Source organism: Telmatherina bonti (genome assembly GCF_933228915.1).
Source record: "Telmatherina bonti genome assembly, chromosome: 1".
Taxonomy (NCBI): domain Eukaryota; kingdom Metazoa; phylum Chordata; class Actinopteri; order Atheriniformes; family Telmatherinidae; genus Telmatherina; species Telmatherina bonti.
In genome coordinates this window covers 3,831,735-3,852,837 of record NC_136619.1, presented here as the reverse complement: position 1 = coordinate 3,852,837, position 21,103 = coordinate 3,831,735, and the positions used below count along the sequence as shown (strand labels likewise).

At 48.3% G+C, this 21,103-nt stretch overlaps 1 protein-coding gene across 1 annotated transcript in view; it reads left to right on the top strand.

The window, feature by feature from the left end:
- Window positions 1–8,739: 8,739 nt before the first annotated feature.
- The window catches only part of hdgfl3 (HDGF like 3), a gene marked incomplete at both ends in the record, with an annotated part of 45,343 nt that continues 32,979 nt past the window's right edge, over window positions 8,740–21,103 (top strand). The window contains 4 exons of the mRNA XM_079251969.1: window positions 8,740–8,823; window positions 9,406–9,482; window positions 12,528–12,666; window positions 12,838–12,984. Coding sequence (XP_079108095.1) covers window positions 8,740–8,823; window positions 9,406–9,482; window positions 12,528–12,666; window positions 12,838–12,984 — 447 coding nt within the window. The remainder of the gene's footprint in view (window positions 8,824–9,405; window positions 9,483–12,527; window positions 12,667–12,837; window positions 12,985–21,103) is intronic.

The window sequence follows — 21,103 nt, the reverse complement described above, 5'->3', positions numbered from 1 at the left end:
TGTGTGTGTGTGTGTGTGTGTGTGTGTGTGTGTGTGTGTGTGTGTGTGTGTGTGTGTGTGTGATATATACAGTATTTGATGTATATATCTGGCTGTAAAGCTCTTTGGCTGGCCATGGACTTTTAAAATGTGCCAAATGAAGAAAGCTGACATGGACATCTAAGATGAAAGCCTGGACTGGTTTTCCAGGTCCTGCTTTGACATCAGATGTTTCACCTTCATGTGTTCCTAAGCTGACTTTGTTTCTCCCTTAATTTGTTTTTCAAATTTTACTTTAGGTATCTAGTCATGCACTGAATGAAAAAAGAAAGTTGATTGAAAATAGATTTTTTAAAGTCGTTCTTTTGAATAAAAATGTAAAATAAAAAGATTATAAGATGACATCTGACTGACGTCAGGTTTGGAACAGACTTCAGGTTTTCCAGGACTCTCCAGGTCTGGTAGTCTGGTCCGGGTATCAGAAGCAGAACAGCTGAAGGGTTAGTGCAGACTCTCAGAATGGAAAACTAACTGGACCCAGATGATCTTTAAAGTCTTGGTGGCTCACATGGCATTAGCAGATCCGATCTATAGTCTGGACCAGAACCATTCAAAGCCAAGATTTATGGATCAGTCGGTTGGGTTTAACACGGGTGACTGAAGCTGGATACGAATCTTTGGTTGTAAAGAAAATAGTTTCAGATTTATCCTAATTTAGCTGAAGAAACTTCTGGGACATCCACCTCTGATTTGACTGAGACATGACGGACGTGCTTTGCCTGGGATCAGAGTCCCCGGTGAGGCGGTAAAACACAGCTGAGTGTCGTCAGCATAATGATGAAATATTTGCTTGATTTACATGATTGAGCTCGTCGGGACATGCCGATGCTGAACGAAAGGGGGCCCACCAGTTGGTCAAATCAACATAAGTAAGAACGTGTCCATTTATTTATGTTTGGGACGGACATGGCGGTACTTTACTGTGCAAATTTTTGGTAACAAAAAAAAGCGTATTCTATACTTATTTGAAAAATTATTTTGATAACACTGAACTGATACAAAACAGATTGTTTTCACCTCTGAAAGTTTTTAGCAATAAAATTACATGCAAAATCCTTCCTTCCAGGCATTTCCAGGCACCATCACTATAATCCCACCAGTCCACAAGGACCAGCAGTGTGGAACTGGGATGGTCATGTGACCCTCCAGATGGTCATGTGGCCCTCCAGCTGGTCTACGGAGGTTTTCCAGGGTTTCTATCCGTCCAGGAGGTCTACAATCCAGATGCAGTGTTTATTCAGAGACTCTAGATGGTAAATCCACCATTATTTATCACATCTTCATCACCATCACTACCATGTTGCTAAGAGACCTCTATTTTCACCTGGACATGATGATGAAGACACTTCCTGTCAGACTTTCCACCAATCAGAGAGCTTAAACTGACGGTAACGTCCAATCAGGAGCAGCCAAAGATCAACAAGTGATGAGAAAAGCAGGAAAATAATGATCCTCTATGGCTGGAATAAAGCCAAGAAGACGTTTGGGATGCAGCTGAGGTGGAGGTGCTGCAGTGAGGACAGCAGGTAGATAGTAGCAGGAAGACGTGTGGAAACATGGAAACTGTGTGTGTGTGTGTGTGTGTGTGTGTGTGTGTGTGTGTGTGTGTGTGTGTGTGTGTGTGTGTGTGTGTGTGTGTGTGTGTGTGTGTGTTTCAGATGTGAGAGAATTATGTGCAGATGAGAAAAGGCTCGGTCACTGTCGATCAAACTTCTGGTTGCTCTTTATGCTGCTTTATCTATTCATACATTCATTTTACATCATTTTAGCCTCAGAATCTGACAGCTGAGGCTGAAATCATCATGTCTGCATGGAAACGTCTGCATGGAAACATCACGTCTGCATGGAAACATCATGTCTGCATGGAAACATCATGTCTGCATGGAAACATCTGTATGGAAACATCATGTCTGCATGGAAACGTCTGCATGGAAACATCACGTCTGCATGGAAACGTCTGCATGGAAACATCACGTCTGCATGGAAACGTCTGCATGGAAACATCACGTCTGCATGGAAACGTCTGCATGGAAACGTCTGCATGGAAACGTCACGTCTGCATGGAAACGTCTGCATGGAAACATCACGTCTGCATGGAAACGTCTGCATGGAAACATCACGTCTGCATGGAAACGTCTGCATGGAAACGTCACGTCTGCATGGAAACATCACGTCTGCATGTAAACGTCTGCATGGAAACATCACGTCTGCATGGAAACGTCACGTCTGCATGGAAACATCACGTCTGCATGGAAACGTCACGTCTGCATGCTGACTGGGGATAAAAGGATTCAGCTTCTATAGGTTATGTATTATAAAACGCAAAAATAATGAAAAATTACTTGTATTTTCAGGAGTTATGGTGCATGAAGTATTTATATTGATCTTAAAAAACCATAAACTTTCAGTCAGTCTATCCAGTTTTATCTATAAAGCCTTTTTCATACAAAATAAGTTGCAACAGAACGCGCTTCACATCCAAAACACAAAAACACAACTTAATCAATCAAGTTTTCAGACCACAAACCGTGTCACACTTACACACACACACGTGACATAAGCACATCCACACATGCATGTTCTATCCTAACCCTCACCAATCACGTTGGGAGAACTTTAATCAGACGTTAAGCTGACAAAAAATAAATAAATAAAATAGATAAATAAATGAGATGAAAATACTTACTGTGGTGACGCATCGGGAAATATTTTGGCTTCCTCCGTCAATTATCTCAATCACTGATCTCAGTCAGAAGACGGTCTTAGTTTCTAGTCTGTATTTCTATCTGAGCAGGTTGTGTCGTGTTAGGAAAGGTGATGTAAGGCAGGTTTCACCATGGCAACACATCGGTGTACACAAGTCTTGCGTCCCAGACGTGAACATAAACACTGCAGCTAACCGAGGCCGTGCTCAGCAGGCAGCAAATGCAGCGTGAGTCGCTGTGATGTAGTCACACGCTGTTAGAGCAGCGGCTACGTGGACAGACGCAGCAGATGCTGAGAGTGCCCTGGGCTCAGAGGCATCACTGCGAGGGGAAAAGCCAGCAAGGGGAAATAAGCACCTGTCATGTGCCAACTGAAGTGTTAAGTGCACAAATTGTGGAGGCGAGGGTGATGTTTCCGCGGGGGTGACAGCTCTGGGTCTGGGTGGCATGTCAGGGCCTGGCATATCATGCAGACCCCCTCCCCTCCTCCCCTCCAGCCCACCCTCAGCCTGCTGCTTGCTGAGGGGCACAATGGCAACTATTATTTACTGGATGTCTGCCTCATTTCCTCATATTCATCCTGGCTGGCCTTCACAGGGCCACAGGGGGTGTATCAGCCCCCCCCCCCCTGAGTCATTGCTGAGGGGCGGCGGAGGCAAAACAATCTCTGACGAGCATTTAGATCATTTATTAAGAGAGCGGGGTGTCAGCCGCAAACCAAATCGCCCTTGCTTGTGAGCTGGGCTTCCGTCCTTACGCCTTTCCCTTCAGGTTGGGCATGAATGTGAGCCATGCAAGGTGCATCAGACGGGGTGTCAAAGAGGCTTTTCACAAACTAACATTAATGCCACATGATAGTGTTTCTGTGTTTGAGTGTGAAACTGCGAAATGTGTGATAAATTGAGCATTCAGGGGCTTCATGGCTGTGCGGCTGGTCGCAGGCTTTCTCATGACTTTGGCTCTTTAGGATCATGGGAGTTGACAGCGCTCCTCTGGCAGCCTTAGAAGCCAGATTTGTCTGGGTTTTTGCACCAGTGAACAGCAGTCACAGCGCAAGAGGAAAACAGGAAGGCTGAGCACTTTCATCAGTTAAACACGACTTCCAGGATGAGATGAGTATCGGTGACCCGGAGGACTGCCGTTAGCTAAAAACCATGACCCAAAACGGTGTGACCCTAAGAACCCAGCTGTCTTCTCTTTTCTCCTCTTCTTCCTTTTCTTTCTTTCCTTTCCTTTTCTACCTGGCGCCCGTCATCTAGCTGAGACATTGAATAAAGAAACTTGGAGGTGAGCAGCGGTGTGCTTCCTGGTGCTGAAGTACATCCAACACGTGACCTTTCCCAGCTTTTGCTGCCCCCAACCGTGTGAATGCAGAGCTTCCACGACACAGTGACAAACTCAGTAGTCATCTTTGTGGTATGACACACGGAGTTAGTTTGTCTGGCTGAATTATCAAAGGACACGAGTCATAATAGTCCTTGTTGACTTCTTCATGCAGACCCGGCAGTGCTTCCACGACAACCTTTCTGGTTCGTCCTCCTTCACCTGAAACGTTTCGTTTTGCTGCCATCTGCTGAAAGGGAAAAAGAGCTGCAGCTGGGATTGTGGGATGTTTTTATAGAAACAAGGTCTGGACACCTTTCTGTTTGGAGTTTGCATGTTCTGTTTGTATGTGTGGGTTCTCTCCAGGTACTCTGGTTTCCTCCCACCGTCCAGACATGATGTTAGGTTAACTGGTTACTCTACATCGCCCCTAGGAGTGAGTGGTGGTTTGTCTCTGTGATGGACTGATGACCTGTCCAGGGTGTACCCTGCCTTTCACCCAAAGCCTGCTGGGATAGGCTCCAGCTTCCCTGCAACCCTTCATTGGTTAGGACAATGAATGAATGAATAATGAACAAAGTGGTGGCTTGTTATCACAACAACCCATCAGGTGTGTTCAGGGCCAGAGATGCCCAACCCTACTTTAATACGTTTAGTAAAAAATGTGCTGCATGATATGTGACATAGTGATGTGTTTCAGTCCTGGTGTTGTAAACAGGAATATTTAGGAGAAGCCACCAGGCATAAAGTACCTGAAAGTCATGTTATTACAGCAATATGAGCAGACAGTCATCCTGAACATCCTTTGTCCTCCATAATGAGCTTTGTAAAGAATTTTATATTGTTTTAGTTGCATATTTGAATTCTTAGTCAAGGTATTTAACTATATTTGTTACATTTAATTTTGATAAAAGTTGCTGGATAGGTCCGCTTCCTGCAACACATTGCCTCTGCAGCACGTCATTTTCACTGTTCAGTAAATAGGTGTGACACTGTCGATAAAGTTTGGCAATGACAAGGGTTGGGTTATTGAAGGATTTATTTTTTATATCTAAGTTTACAAATATGAAGCAACGGTTTTGTTTCAGATTCAGTTTAAATAACTTTATTAGGACAATTCAGCTTGACAGACTCCACAACCACCAGAGGACTGTGTTGTGCAGAAAGGTGGCGCCCTCTGGAGGTCAGCACCTCAAACTGCAGATCAGGTGAAGGCGCCTTAGTTTCTCAGACACTTCATATGTAAGTTTCTACATCTGATGGTGGGAAACCAGAAATGAAGAATGTTTTAAAGTTTCTCTTCTGAAATAAAAAGTTAAGATGAATAAAGATTACAATGAATTTGTTCAGAAACATAAAATAATTCAGCTTCAGCATCGGTTGGATCCTCTGTTGAGTCTGTTTCTGTCACATTTCAGCTTCACCGACCCACAGTCAATGATACTGGGTTTGCTGGTTCTGGATCAGCAGACCTCTTTATAAAAGGTACTTATTTTGTAAAAATGAATGTACTGATAATTCTGGTCACACTCCCGAACAAATCCAGGCAGGGCACTTCTGTGACCGTCCCACCAGAGAATTCTGCACTTCCTTTACAGGGTTTCCTGCTTCTGGATCATCATCATGTTTACAGGCATGATGAGGATCCTGATCATGTCTGTAAACATGAGGATCCTCATCATGTCTGTAAACATGAGGATCCTCATCATGTCTGTAAACATGAAGATCCTCATCATGCCTGTAAACATGAGGATCCTCATCATGTCTGTAAACATGAGGATCCTCATCATGTCTGTAAACATGATGAGGATCCTCATCATGTCTGTAAACATGATTATCCTCATCATGCCTGTAAACATGAGGATCCTCATCATGTCTGTAAACATGAGGATCCTCATCATGTCTGTAAACATGATTATCCTCATCATGTCTGTAAACATGATTATCCTCATCATGCCTGTAGACATGAGGATCCTCATCATGTCTGTAAACATGAGGATCCTCATCATGTCTGTAAACATGATTATCCTCATCATGTCTGTAAACATGATTATCCTCATCATGCCTGTAAACATGAGGATCCTCATCATGTCTGTAAACATGAGGATCCTCATCATGTCTGTAAACATGATTATCCTCATCATGTCTGTAAACATGAGGATCCTCATCATGTCTGTAAACATGAGGATCCTCATCATGTCTGTAAACATGATGAGGATCCTCATCATGTCTGTAAACATGATGAGGATCCTCATCATGTCTGTAAACATGAGGATCCTCATCATGTCTGTAAACATGATTATCCTCATCATGCCTGTAAACATGAGGATCCTCATCATGTCTGTAAACATGAGGATCCTCATCATGTCTGTAAACATGAGGATCCTCATCATGTCTGTAAACATGAGGATCCTCATCATGTCTGTAAACATGAGGATCCTCATCATGTCTTTAAACATGATTATCCTCATCATGTCTGTAAACATGATTATCCTCATCATGTCTGTAAACATGAGGATCCTCATCATGTCTGTAAACATGAGGATCCTCATCATGTCTGTAAACATGATGAGGATCCTCATCATGTCTGTAAACATGAGGATCCTCATCATGTCTGTAAACATGAGGATCCTCATCATGTCTGTAAACATGATTATCCTCATCATGTCTGTAAACATGAGGATCCTCATCATGTCTGTAAACATGATTATCCTCATCATGCCTGTAAACATGAGTATCCTCATCATGTCTGTAAACATGAGAATCCTCATCATGCCTGTAAACATGAGGATCCTCATCATGTCTGTAAACATGAGGATCCTCATCATGTCTGTAAACATGATTATCCTCATCATGCCTGTAAACATGAGTATCCTCATCATGTCTGTAAACATGAGAATCCTCATCATGCCTGTAAACATGAGGATCCTCATCATGCCTGTAAACATGAGGATCCTCATCATGTCTGTAAACATGAGGATCCTCATCATGTCTGTAAACATGAAGATCCTCATCATGTCTGTAAACATGAGGATCCTCATTATGCCTGTAAACATGAGGATCCTCATCATGTCTGTAAACATGAGGATCCTCATCATGCCTGTAAACATGAGGATCCTCATCATGTCTGTAAACATGAGGATCCTCATCATGTCTGTAAACATGAGGATCCTCATCATGTCTGTAAACATGAGGATCCTCATCATGTCTGTAAACATGATGAGGATCCTCATCATGTCTGTAAACATGAGGATCCTCATCATGTCTGTAAACATGAGGATCCTCATCATGTCTGTAAACATGATGAGGATCCTCATCATGTCTGTAAACATGAGGATCCTCATCATGTCTGTAAACATGAGGATCCTCATCATGCCTGTAAACATGAGGATCCTCATCATGTCTGTAAACATGAGGATCCTCATCATGTCTGTAAACATGATGAGGATCCTCATCATGTCTGTAAACATGATTATCCTCATCATGCCTGTAAACATGATGAGGATCCTCATCATGTCTGTAAACATGATTATCCTCATCATGTCTGTAAACATGAGGATCCTCATCATGTCTGTAAACATGAGGATCCTCATCATGTCTGTAAACATGAAGATCCTCATCATGTCTGTAAACATGAAGATCCTCATCATGTCTGTAAACATGAGGATCCTCATCATGTCTGTAAACATGATGAGGATCCTCATCATGTCTGTAAACATGAGGATCCTCATCATGTCTGATGATGATGTAGAGTTTCGTAGAGAGACGTCGTCTCTTTCATGCATTTAACCAGCAGAGTAAAATCTACATGAGCCAATTCATTCAGGACCGAAACTGTGTTGTTCAACTAGAAAACAGAAATAAAACATTCCTAAATCACCGGTATGGATTACTAATAACAGCCCAGTAATCCCAGTTCTGGAATAAATCTCACCATTAAAATGTGGTCATGGTAAATGGTAACTGCCCAGTACGCGCTGAACTGGTGAAAAAACCGAATGAAGACCTTCCAGGTGTCCGAATCCACGACCAGGCCTGAACGGGAGAGCTTATATATACCAACATCAGAAACCACCTCCACCCTGCCTGTCTGTCTGTCTGTCTCCACCTCCACCCTGTCTGTCTGTCTGTCTGTCTGTCTCCACCTCCACCCTGCCTGTCTGTCTGTCTGTCTCCACCTCCACCCTGCCTGTCTGTCTGTCTGTCTCCACCTCCACCCTGTCTGTCTGTCTGTCTGTCTCCACCTCCACCCTGCCTGTCTGTCTGTCTGTCTCCACCTCCACCCTGCCTGTCTGTCTGTCTGTCTGTCTCCACCTCCACCCTGCCTGTCTGTCTGTCTGTCTCCACCTCCACCCTGTCTGTCTGTCTGTCTAGATAGATAGATAGATAGATAGATAGATAGATAGATAGTTTTATTTGTCAAACCGGAAGTAGAAGTGTCTCTACCCTGACAGGTTTGCTGTCTCTACGCCAGCTTAGGCCATTCTCCATCCCATGTACACACGACTTTGTGCGTAAGAGGATAGCACCGTGGCATGGTTTTAATTATTTATTTCCCTATAAACTGCAGTCTTCATATAAAAACACTGATGGGTGATTATTTAGCTGTGGACTGAAGGCTTTCTGCAGAGGACTGTAAACCACGCGGACACGTCGGTGTCTATCCAGAGACATGGCTCGTCCACGTCCGCGGGACTACAAGGCAGGAGATCTGGTTTTCGCGAAGATGAAGGGATACCCGCACTGGCCAGCGAGGGTAGGTCTGCGATGCGGCCGGGATAGGGCGCAGGGAGGCGGGCTTCGTGCACACACTGCAGCCGCTCTGCTGTGGAAGAAGCGCCACGATGATGTGGAAACTCTTCAGACACGTTTTCCTGTAGCAGGTGTTTTCTGTCAGGTCCAGTCAATGTGGAAATATCTCCCAGTAAAGCGGAGAAACGCAGCGTTTATCCTCCATCTCTTCCTGCACCACACAGCTCCATCTTTACTTCAGCCATTAGTTCTCATTCTGCCTTCTCCTAAATGAGCCAGTTAGTGACCTCTGGTTAACATCACGTTCCCCAGCTTGGCTTTTCCATACCAGAGCCTCAGTGGATGTGAGAGGAGGTTTATGATGCACATGGCTGGTCTGTTACAGCAGGACTTCATCTAGATTTACACCAACATGAGCTGTTTACTGTAAACACACTGACGTCATTCTGCTTTATATTCTCCTTGCAAAGTAGAACCCAGACTGTATTTCTGCAGTTCGTGTTATAATTTAATCTGGTGAACATAAAACAACGATTAAAGAAAGTAAAAGTTTACTTTTAACAAACATCATCTTCTTCCTTCTCAGATTGATGAGCTTCCAGAAGGAGCCGTCAAGCCACCTGCCAACAAGTACCCCATCTTCTTCTTTGGGACTCATGAGACGTATGACTTTTGCTTTTCTTATAAAACATAAAAACAGTTTAAAAAACCGTTTCATCACCAGCATTGTGGTGTTCTTCAGCACAGCTTCCTCTGTAGATGCAGTTTGCTTGCCGTAAATTATAGTCTCGTGTGTAAACATTCCAGCTGATGAAACTCTGACATTTTTTGTTGGATAGAAAATATGAGCTGATTGTGAATCCGAAGCAGCAACACGTCTGTAAAAAGTTGTTCCATGGTGACGTTTAGCATCACTAGCATCTCCTCTTCTTCTGACATCTCTAACATTCTGTTCCACCATCAGGATGTGGTCCAGCGTGGTCCTGGTGGACCAGTTCTCCTGTTCCACCATCAGGATGTGGTTCAGCGTGGTCCTGCTGGACCAGTTCTCCTGTTCCACCATCAGGATGTGGTCCAGCGTGGTCCTGGTGGACCAGTTCTCCTGTTCCACCATCAGGATGTGGTTCAGCGTGGTCTCGCTGGACCAGTTCTCCTGTTCCACCATCAGGATGTGGTCCAGCGTGGTCCTGGTGGACCAGTTCTCCTGTTCCACCATCAGGATGTGGTTCAGCGTGGTCCTGGTGGACCAGTTCTCCTGTTCCACCATCAGGATGTGGTTCAGCGTGGTCCTTCTGGACCAGTTCTCCTGTTCCACCATCAGGATGTGGTTCAGCGTGGTCCTTCTGGACCAGTTCTCCTGTTCCACCATCAGGATGTGGTTCAGCGTGGTCCTGCTGGACCAGTTCTCCTGTTCCACCATCAGGATGTGGTTCAGCGTGGTCCTGCTGGACCAGTTCTCCTGTTCCACCATCAGGATGTGGTTCAGCGTGGTCCTTCTGGACCAGTTCTCCTGTTCCACCATCAGGATGTGGTTCAGCGTGGTCCTGCTGGACCAGTTCTCCTGTTCCACCATCAGGATGTGGTTCAGCGTGGTCCTGCTGGACCAGTTCTCCTGTTCCACCATCAGGATGTGGTCCAGCGTGGTCCTGCTGGACCAGTTCTCCTGTTCCACCATCAGGATGTGGTTCAGCGTGGTCCTGGTGGACCAGTTCTCCTGTTCCACCATCAGGATGTGGTCCAGCGTGGTCCTGCTGGACCAGTTCTCCTGTTCCACCATCAGGATGTGGTTCAGCGTGGTCCTTCTGGACCAGTTCTCCTGTTCCACCATCAGGATGTGGTCCAGCGTGGTCCTGCTGGACCAGTTCTCCTGTTCCACCATCAGGATGTGGTCCTGCTGGACCAGTTCTCCTGTTCCACCATCAGGATGTGGTCCAGCATGGTGGAAGGTCTTCCCTGAAAGAGACGTTGTCTGGATGGGAGCAGATGTTCCAGCATTGATGGAGCTTCCCAGATGTGGAAGCTGCCCACGCCATCGGCACTAATGCAACCCCATCCCATCAGAGATGCAGGCTGATAACAAGCTGGATGCTCCCTCTCCTCTTTAGTCTGCAGGACACGCCGTCCATGCTGTCCACAAACTATTCCACATCTTCATCCAGGTTTCCACTCAGAACATTTTAAATGAGCTTTGGTCCAGAGAAGACGGCGTGTTTCTGGATCCTACGTACCCCTCCTGGCTGAAACATGTCTGATGTCTCAAAGCATTTATTGAAGAAAATCTTCAATGTGAAGCAAAAAAAAAGTGAAAACTCTGTAAGAGCTGTAAAGAAAATAAAACAGAAAATCAATTTACATTTGCTCATAAATACAAGGATTTTATGCATTAGCCTCATAACTACAGATTGACATGTGATAAATTTGTGTTTATTGATCATCGGGAGAAATTTTTGATTAATCATGAATATATTTATATTAACGTTTGGTATTTATAGACTATCTGAAATGCAGTGTTTCTTCATTGACACCTGTATCAGCAGATGTTGAAATAACATCCATTCAATGGTTACGCTGGAAAATATGCACTCACATACAACTTCAACACCATTCTAAAGATGCATTAGTGTAGGAGACATTGTTTGGGGGAATTTTCAGCGGGTGGATAGTTTGTGTTACATGGTTGCCATGGTGACGTGGAATGGGTCGTGTGGATGTGGATTGGTGCAACTGTGAACAGCTGATAATTTTTGTTGAGCGCCCAGTTCATGCACACCTTACAGTAGGTTGGATACAGTTTAGACCTCATCTTGCCCGGTCCGTCAGGCAGTGAACGTAATCTAGTTTACCAGTAAAACTACAGAATCGGTGAAACGTATGTGCATCAGACAGACAGCGCATCATGCAAACAGACTAAACCCAGCCACGCTGCCTCCTTGGCTGCTGTGGAAGTCGCAACTGATAGTTTTAACGACGGAAAAAAACGTTGAATAATTTATTATTATTAACAACATTAGTTTCAGCTTCACCAACATTAACTTCCTGCGTGGAGAAAACCTTATCAATCATGAATCAGTCGTAAATACTCTGCGGTCAGCTAAATATGACAGTTTTCAAAGCTTTCATTTCCTTTTTCCTGGTTCGCTTTCATTCTCTTTTATTCCTCATGTTTCCGTTGTTCTGACAGTTTGAGTCAAATTAAAGGCAAACAGCGCCTTTCACAGTGAAAGGTCAATAAGTAATAAAGGTTAGAATGAACGCCCGGCAGCATCCGGCTTGTCCCATGCACACACAGATGATGATACTCCATGGAGATGGTGGGATCTCCACAGTCTGACGAACATCTTTCTGAAATTGCTCCACAACTTTTACATCCAGTTTCTTACAGTCTGCTGAACCTGTCATCAGATTAGCAATCAGCTGATATTTTTCATCACAATGTAAAATGTCTTCGTTTTATGGTGTTTTTCTTCCACTGGGAATAAAACATGACCTGATGAGATTCTGTTTATATCTACATTTTACACAGCATCCAGACTATTTTTAGAACTTGTTTTGTAGATTTTTAATCTTCTGTTCCTTTAAAACCAAACCGTAAACTGTGATATTTTATTCAGAAGCTGCAGATATTAAGGTCTTTATATTTGTCATGTTCAGTATAAAAGTCTCATTCTAAAGAAAAATCATGTGACAACATGCTTTCATCTCCTTCAGTGCATTCTTGGGTCCAAAGGATCTTCTGCCCTACAAGGAGTATAAGGACAAATTTGGAAAGTCCAACAAGAGGAAAGGTTTCAACGAGGGTCTGTGGGAGATTGAGAACAACCCTGGAGTCAAGTTCACAGGCTACCAGGTGCTCGTCTGAGAAACGACAGGGATAAAACATCCATGTCAGGAAGCCTCAGTTCCACATGCGACACATGAAACAGACGTTCAGTGACGACAGGATAGGGAAAGAAGTCTGTTAACATGCAATGCAACTACAGGGGAGTTTCACTAAAGTCATTGTTTGCTTTTCACACAGTCCATCCAGCAACAGAGCTCAACAGAAACAGAGGACGGAGGAAACGCTGCCGACGGCAGCAGCGAGGGCGAGGAGGGCGACTCTGTCCAGGAGGACCAGAACCAGGACAAGTCTGGATGCAAACGGAAAAAAACAGCTACGTTCAAGGTATTTCACGGCATCAGAGAGAGACAGGGTGATTGTAAGGTCAGAGGGAACTTTCAGGTGCTGCTCGTGTTGCTTATGAGAGGCGAGATGGAAGCAGCAGAGGTCTGCACGTCTGCAGCACTTCTGCCATGGCTGCAAACATCTTCCTCTAACCATACACTTGTCTGTTCCAAGCTTCATGCTAGCAGACCAGCAGACCAGATCCAGCATTGTTTCAGTTTTCCTTTCAACATGATGTTACCAACAAAACTGAGTCATGATGCGTCGAGCTGAGTCATGAGTCATCATGATGCGTCGGGCTGAGTCATGAGTCATCATGATGCGTCGGGCTGAGTCATGAGTCATCATGATGCGTCGGGCTGAGTCATGAGTCATCATGATGCGTCGGGCTGAGTCATGAGTCATCATGATGCGTCGGGCTGAGTCATGAGTCATCATGATGCGTCGGGCTGGGTCATGAATCATCACGATGCGTCAGGCTGGGTCATGAATCATCATGATGCGTCGGGCTGAGTCATGAGTCATCACGATGCGTCGGGCTGAGTCATGAGTCATCATGATGCGTCGGGCTGAGTCATGAGTCATCACGATGCGTCGGGCTGAGTCATGAGTCATCGTGATGCGTCGGGCTGAGTCATGAGTCATCATGATGCGTCGGGCTGAGTCATGAGTCATCACGATGCGTCGGGCTGAGTCATGAGTCATCGTGATGCGTCGAGCTGAGTCATGAGTCATCACGATGCGTCGGGCTGAGTCATGAGTCATCACGATGCGTCGGGCTGAGTCATGAGTCATCACGATGCGTCGGGCTGGGTCATGAGTCATCACGATGCGTCGGGCTGAGTCATGAGTCATCATGATGCGTCGGGCTGAGTCATGAGTCATCACGATGCGTCGGGCTGAGTCATGAGTCATCACGATGCGTCGGGCTGGGTCATGAGTCATCACGATGCGTCGGGCTGAGTCATGAGTCATCACGATGCGTCGGGCTGGGTCATGAGTCATCACGATGCGTCGGGCTGGGTCATGAGTCATCACGATGCGTCGGGCTGAGTCATGAGTCATCATGATGCGTCGGGCTGAGTCATGAGTCATCATGATGCGTCGGGCTGAGTCATGAGTCATCACGATGCGTCGGGCTGAGTCATGAGTCATCACGATGCGTCGGGCTGAGTCATGAGTCATCACGATGCGTCGGGCTGAGTCATGAGTCATCACGATGCGTCGGGCTGAGTCATGAGTCATCACGATGCGTCGGGCTGAGTCATGAGTCATCACGATGCGTCGGGCTGAGTCATGAGTCATCACGATGCGTCGGGCTGAGTCATGAGTCATCACGATGCGTCGGGCTGAGTCATGAGTCATCACGATGCGTCGGGCTGAGTCATGAGTCATCACGATGCGTCGGGCTGAGTCATGAGTCATCACGATGCGTCGGGCTGAGTCATGAGTCATCACGATGCGTCGGGCTGAGTCATGAGTCATCACGATGCGTCGGGCTGGGTCATGAGTCATCACGATGCGTCGGGCTGAGTCATGAGTCATCACGATGCGTCGGGCTGAGTCATGAGTCATCACGATGCGTCGGGCTGAGTCATGAGTCATCACGATGCGTCGGGCTGAGTCATGAGTCATCACGATGCGTCGGGCGGATCCGAAGGAAGGTACGGGTCCGATGGAAGGACGGGTCCGATGGAAGGACGGATCAGATGGAAGGTACGGGTCCGATGGAAGTACGGGTCCGATGGAAGGACGGATCAGATGGAAGGACGAGTCCGATGGAAGGACGGATCCAATGGAAGGACGGGTCCGATGGAAGGAATAATCCGATGGAAGGACGGATCTGATGGAAGGACGGATCCGATGGAAGGAATAATCCGATGGAAGGACGGATCTGATGGAAGGACGGATCAGATGGAAGGACGGGTCCGATGGAAGGACGGATCCAATGGAAGGACGGGTCCGATGGAAGGACGGATCCAATGGAAGGACGGGTCCGATGGAAGGACGGGTCCGATGGAAGGACGGATCCGATGGAAGGACGGATCAGATGGAAGGACGGGTCCGATGGAAGGACGGATCCAGTGGAAGGACGGGTCCGATGGAAGGACGGATCCAATGGAAGGACGGGTCCGATGGAAGGACGGATCTGATGGAAGGACGGATCCGATGGAAGGAATAATCCGATGGAAGGACGGATCTGATGGAAGGACGGATTAGATGGAAGGAATAATCCGATGGAAGGACGGATCTGATGGAAGGACGGATCCAATGGAAGGACGGGTCCGATGGAAGGAATAATCCGATGGAAGGATGGATCTGATGGAAGGACGGAATAGATGGAAGGAATAATCCGATGGAAGGATGGATCTGATGGAAGGACGGGTCCGATGGAAGGACGGGTCCGATGGAAGGACGGATCCGATGGAAGGACGGATCAAATGGAAGGACGGGTCCGATGGAAGGACGGATCCAGTGGAAGGACGGGTCCGATGGAAGGACGGATCCAATGGAAGGACGGGTCCGATGGAAGGACGGATCTGATGGAAGGACGGATCCAATGGAAGGACGGGTCCGATGGAAGGACGGATCCAATGGAAGGACGGGTCCGATGGAAGGAATAATCCGATGGAAGGACGGATCTGATGGAAGGACGGATCAGATGGAAGGAATAATCCGATGGAAGGACGGATCTGATGGAAGGACGGATCAGATGGAAGGACGGGTCCGATGGAAGGACGGATCCAATGGAAGGACGGGTCCGATGGAAGGACGGATCCAATGGAAGGACGGGTCCGATGGAAGGAATAATCCGATGGAAGGACGGATCTGATGGAAGGACGGATCAGATGGAAGGACGGGTCCAATGGAAGGACGGATCCAATGGAAGGACCGGTCCGATGGAAGGAATAATCTGATGGAAGGACGGATCCGATGGAAGGACGGATCCGATGGAAGGACGGATCCGATGGAGGGACGGATCTGATGGAAGGACGGATCAGATGGAAGGACGGATCAGATAGAAGGACGGGTCCGATGGAAGGACGGATCCAATGGAAGGACGGGTCCGATGGAAGGAATAATCCGATGGAAGGACGGATCTGATGGAAGGACGGATCCGATGGAAGGAATAATCCGATGGAAGGACGGATCTGATGGAAGGACGGATCAGATGGAAGGACGGGTCCGATGGAAGGACGGATCCAATGGAAGGACGGGTCCGATGGAAGGACGGACCCAATGGAAGGACGGGTCCGATGGAAGGACGGGTCCGATGGAAGGACGGATCCGATGGAAGGACGGATCAGATGGAAGGACGGGTCCGATGGAAGGACGGATCCCATGGAAGGACGGGTCCGATGGAAGGACGGATCCAATGGAAGGACGGATCCAATGGAAGGACGGGTCCGATGGAAGGACGGATCTGATGGAAGGACGGATCCGATGGAAGGAATAATCCGATGGAAGGACGGATCTGATGGAAGGACGGATTAGATGGAAGGAATAATCCGATGGAAGGACGGATCTGATGGAAGGACGGATCAGATGGAAGGACGGATCCAATGGAAGGACGGGTCCGATGGAAGCAATAATCCGATAGAAGGACGGATCTGATGGAAGGACGGATCTGATGGAAGGACGGGTCCAATGGAAGGACGGGTCCGATGGAAGGAATAATCCAATGGAAGGACGGATCCGATGGAAGGACGGATCCAATGGAAGGACGGATCAGATGGAAGGACGGATCCAATGGAAGGACGGGTCCGATGGAAGGAATAATCCGATGGAAGGACGGATCTGATGGAAGGACGGATCCGATTGAAGGTACGGGTCCGATGGAAGGACGGGTCCGATGGAAGGACGGATCAGATGGAAGGTACGGGTCCGATGGAAGGACGGGTCCGATGGAAGGACGGATCAGATGGAAGGACGGGTCCGATGGAAGGACGGGTCCGATGGAAGGATGGATCCAATGGAAGGACGGGTCCGATGGAGGGACGGATCCAATGGAAGGACGGGTCCTATGGAAGGAATAATCCGATGGAAGGACGGATCTGATGGAAGGACGGATCCAATGGAAGGAATAATCCGATGGAAGGACGGATCAGATGGAAGGACGGATCAGATGGAAGGACGGGTCCGATGGAAGGACGGATCCAATGGAAGGACGGGTCCGATGGAAGGATGGATCCAATGGAAGGACGGGTCCGATGGAAGGAATAATCCGATGGAAGGACGGATCTGATGGAAGGACGGATCAGATGGAAGGAATAATCCGATGGAAGGACGGATCTGATGGAAGGACGGATCAGATGGAAGGACGGGTCCGATGGAAGGACGGATCCAATGGTAGGACGGGTCCGATGGAAGGACGGATCAGATGGAAGGACGGGTCCGATGGAAGGACGGATCCAATGGAAGGACGGGTCCGATGGAAGGACGGATCCAATGGAAGGACGGGTCCGATGGAGGGACGGATACAATGGAAGGACGGGTCCGATGGAAGGAATAATCCGATGGAAGGACGGATCTGATGGAAGGACGGATCCGATGGAAGGAATAATCCGATGGAAGGACGGATCTGATGGAAGGACGGATCAGATGGAAGGACGGGTCCGATGGAAGGACGGATCCAATGGAAGGACGGGTCCGATGGAAGGACGGATCCAATGGAAGGACGGGTCCGATGGAAGGAATAATCCGATGGAAGGACGGATCTGATGGAAGGACGGATCAGATGGAAGGAATAATCCGATGGAAGGACGGATCTGATGGAAGGACGGATCAGATGGAAGGACGGGTCCGATGGAAGGACGGATCCAATGGAAGGACGGGTCCGATGGAAGGACGGATCCAATGGAAGGACGGGTCCGATGGAAGGAATAATCCGATGGAAGGACGGATCTGATGGAAGGACGGATCAGATGGAAGGACGGGTCCAATGGAAGGACGGATCTGATGGAAGGACGGGTCCGATGGAAGGAATAATCCGATGGAAGGACGGATCCGATGGAAGGACGGATCTGATGGAAGGAATAATCCGATTGAAGGACGGATCTGATGGAAGGACGGATCCGATGGAGGGACGGATCTGATGGAAGGACGGATCAGATGGAAGGACGGATCAGATAGAAGGACGGGTCCGATGGAAGGACGGATCCAATGGAAGGACGGGTCCGATGGAAGGATGGATCCAATGGAAGGACATGTCCGATGGAAGGAATAATCCGATGGAAGGACGGATCTGATGGAAGGACGGATCAGATGGAAGGAATAATCCGATGGAAGGACGGATCTGATGGAAGGACGGGTCTGATGGAAGGACGGGTCCGATGGAAGGACGGATCCAATGGAAGGACGGGTCCGATGGAAGGACGGATCCAATGGAAGGACGGGTCCAATGGAAGGAATAATCCGATAGAAGGACGGGTCCGATGGAAGGACGGATCAGATGGAAGGACGGGTCCGATGGAAGGACGGATCTGATGGAAGGACGGTCCTATGCATGGAATAATCCGATGGAAGGACGGGTCCGATGGAAGGACGGATCTGATGGAAGGATGGGTCCGATGGAAGGACGGATCTGATGGAAGGACGGATCCGATGGAAGGTACGGGTCCGATGGAAGGACGGGTCCAATGGAAGGACGGATCAGATGGAAGGTACGGGTCCGATGGAAGTACGGGTCCGATGGAAGGACGGATCAGATGGAAGGACGGGTCCGATGGAAGGACGGATCCAATGGAAGGACGGGTCCGATGGAAGGAATAATCCGATGGAAGGACGGATCTGATGGAAGGACGGATCTGATGGAAGGACGGATCCGATGGAAGGACGGATCTGATGGAAGAACGGATCAGATGGAAGGACGGGTCCGATGGAAGGACGGATCCGATGGAAGGACAGATCCAATGGAAGGACGGGTCCGATGGAAGGAATAATCTGATGGAAGGACGGATCCGATGGAAGGACGGATCCAATGGAAGGACGGATCAGATGGAAGGACGGATCCAATGGAAGGACGGGTCCGATGGAAGGAATAATCCGATGGAAGGACGGATCCGATGGAAGGACGGATCCAATGGAAGGACGGGTCCGATGGAAGGTATAATCCGATGGAAGGACGGATCTGATGGAAGGACGGATCAGATGGAAGGAATAATCCGATGGAAGGACGGATCTGATGGAAGGACGGATCAGATGGAAGGAATAATCCGATGGAAGGACGGATCTGATGGAAGGACGGATCCGATGGAAGGACGGATCTGATGGAAGAACGGATCAGATGGAAGGACGGGTCCGATGGAAGGACGGATCCGATGGAAGGACGGATCCAATGGAAGGACGGGTCCGATGGAAGGTATAATCCGATGGAAGGACGGATCTGATGGAAGGACGGATCAGATGGAAGGAATAATCCGATGGAAGGACGGATCTGATGGAAGGACGGATCAGATGGAAGGACGGATCAGATGGAAGGACGGATCCAATGGAAGGACGGGTCCGATGGAAGGACGGATCCAATGGAAGGACGGGTCCGATGGAAGGAATAATCCGATGGAAGGACGGATCTGATGGAAGGACGGATCAGATGGAAGGACGGATCAGATGGAAGGACGGGTCCAATGGAAGGACGGATCCAATGGAAGGACGGGTCCGATGGAAGGAATAATCTGATGGAAGGACGGATCCGATGGAAGGACGGATCCAATGGAAGGACGGATCAGATGGAAGGACGGATCCAATGGAAGGACGGGTCCGATGGAAGGAATAATCCGATGGAAGGACGGATCCGATGGAAGGACGGATCTGATGGAAGGACGGATCCGATGGAAGGACGGATCTGATGGAAGAACGGATCAGATGGAAGGACGGGTCCGATGGAAGGACGGATCCGATGGAAGGACGGATCCAATGGAAGGACGGGTCCGATGGAAGGTATAATCCGATGGAAGGACGGATCTGATGGAAGGACGGATCAGATGGAAGGAATAATCCGATGGAAGGACGGATCTGATGGAAGGACGGATCAGATGGAAGGACGGATCAGATGGAAGGACGGATCCAATGGAAGGACGGGTCCGATGGAAGGACGGATCCAATGGAAGGACGGGTCCGATGGAAGGAATAATCCGATGGAAGGACGGATCTGATGGAAGGACGGATCAGATGGAAGGACGGATCAGATGGAAGGACGGGTCCAATGGAAGGACGGATCCAATGGAAGGACGGGTCCGATGGAAGGAATAATCTGATGGAAGGACGGATCCGATGGAAGGACGGATCCAATGGAAGGACGGATCAGATGGAAGGACGGATCCAATGGAAGGACGGGTCCGATGGAAGGAATAATCCGATGGAAGGACGGATCCGATGGAAGGACGGATCTGATGGAAGGACGGATCTGATGGAAGGACGGATCCAATGGAAGGACGGGTCCGATGGAAGGAATAATCTGATGGAAGGACGGATCTGATGGAAGGACGGGTCCGATGGAAGGACGGATCCAATGGAAGGACGGGTCCGATGGAAGGACGGATCCAATGGAAGGACGGGTCCGATGGAAGGAATAATCCGATGGAAGGATGGATCTGATGGAAGGACGGAATAGATGGAAGGAATAATCCGATGGAAGGACGGATCTGATGGAAGGACGGATCTGATGGAAGGACGGATCAGATGGAAGGACGGGTCCGATGGAAGGACGGATCCAATGGAAGGACGGGTCCGATGGAAGGACGGATCAGATGGAAGGACGGGTCCGATGGAAGGACGGATCCAATGGAAGGACGGGTCCGATGGAAGGACGGATCTGATGGAAGGACGGATCAGATGGAAGGACGGGTCCGATGGAAGGACGGATCCGATGGAAGGACGGGTCCGATGGAAGGACGGATCCAATGGAAGGACGGGTCCGATGGAAGGAATAATCCGATGGAAGGACGGATCTGATGGAAGGACGGATCAGATGGAAGGAATAATCCGATGGAAGGACGGATCTGATGGAAGGACGGATCAGATGGAAGGACGGGTCCGATGGAAGGACGGATCCAATGGAAGGACGGGTCCGATGGAAGGACGGATCCAATGGAAGGACGGGTCCGATGGAAGGAATAAT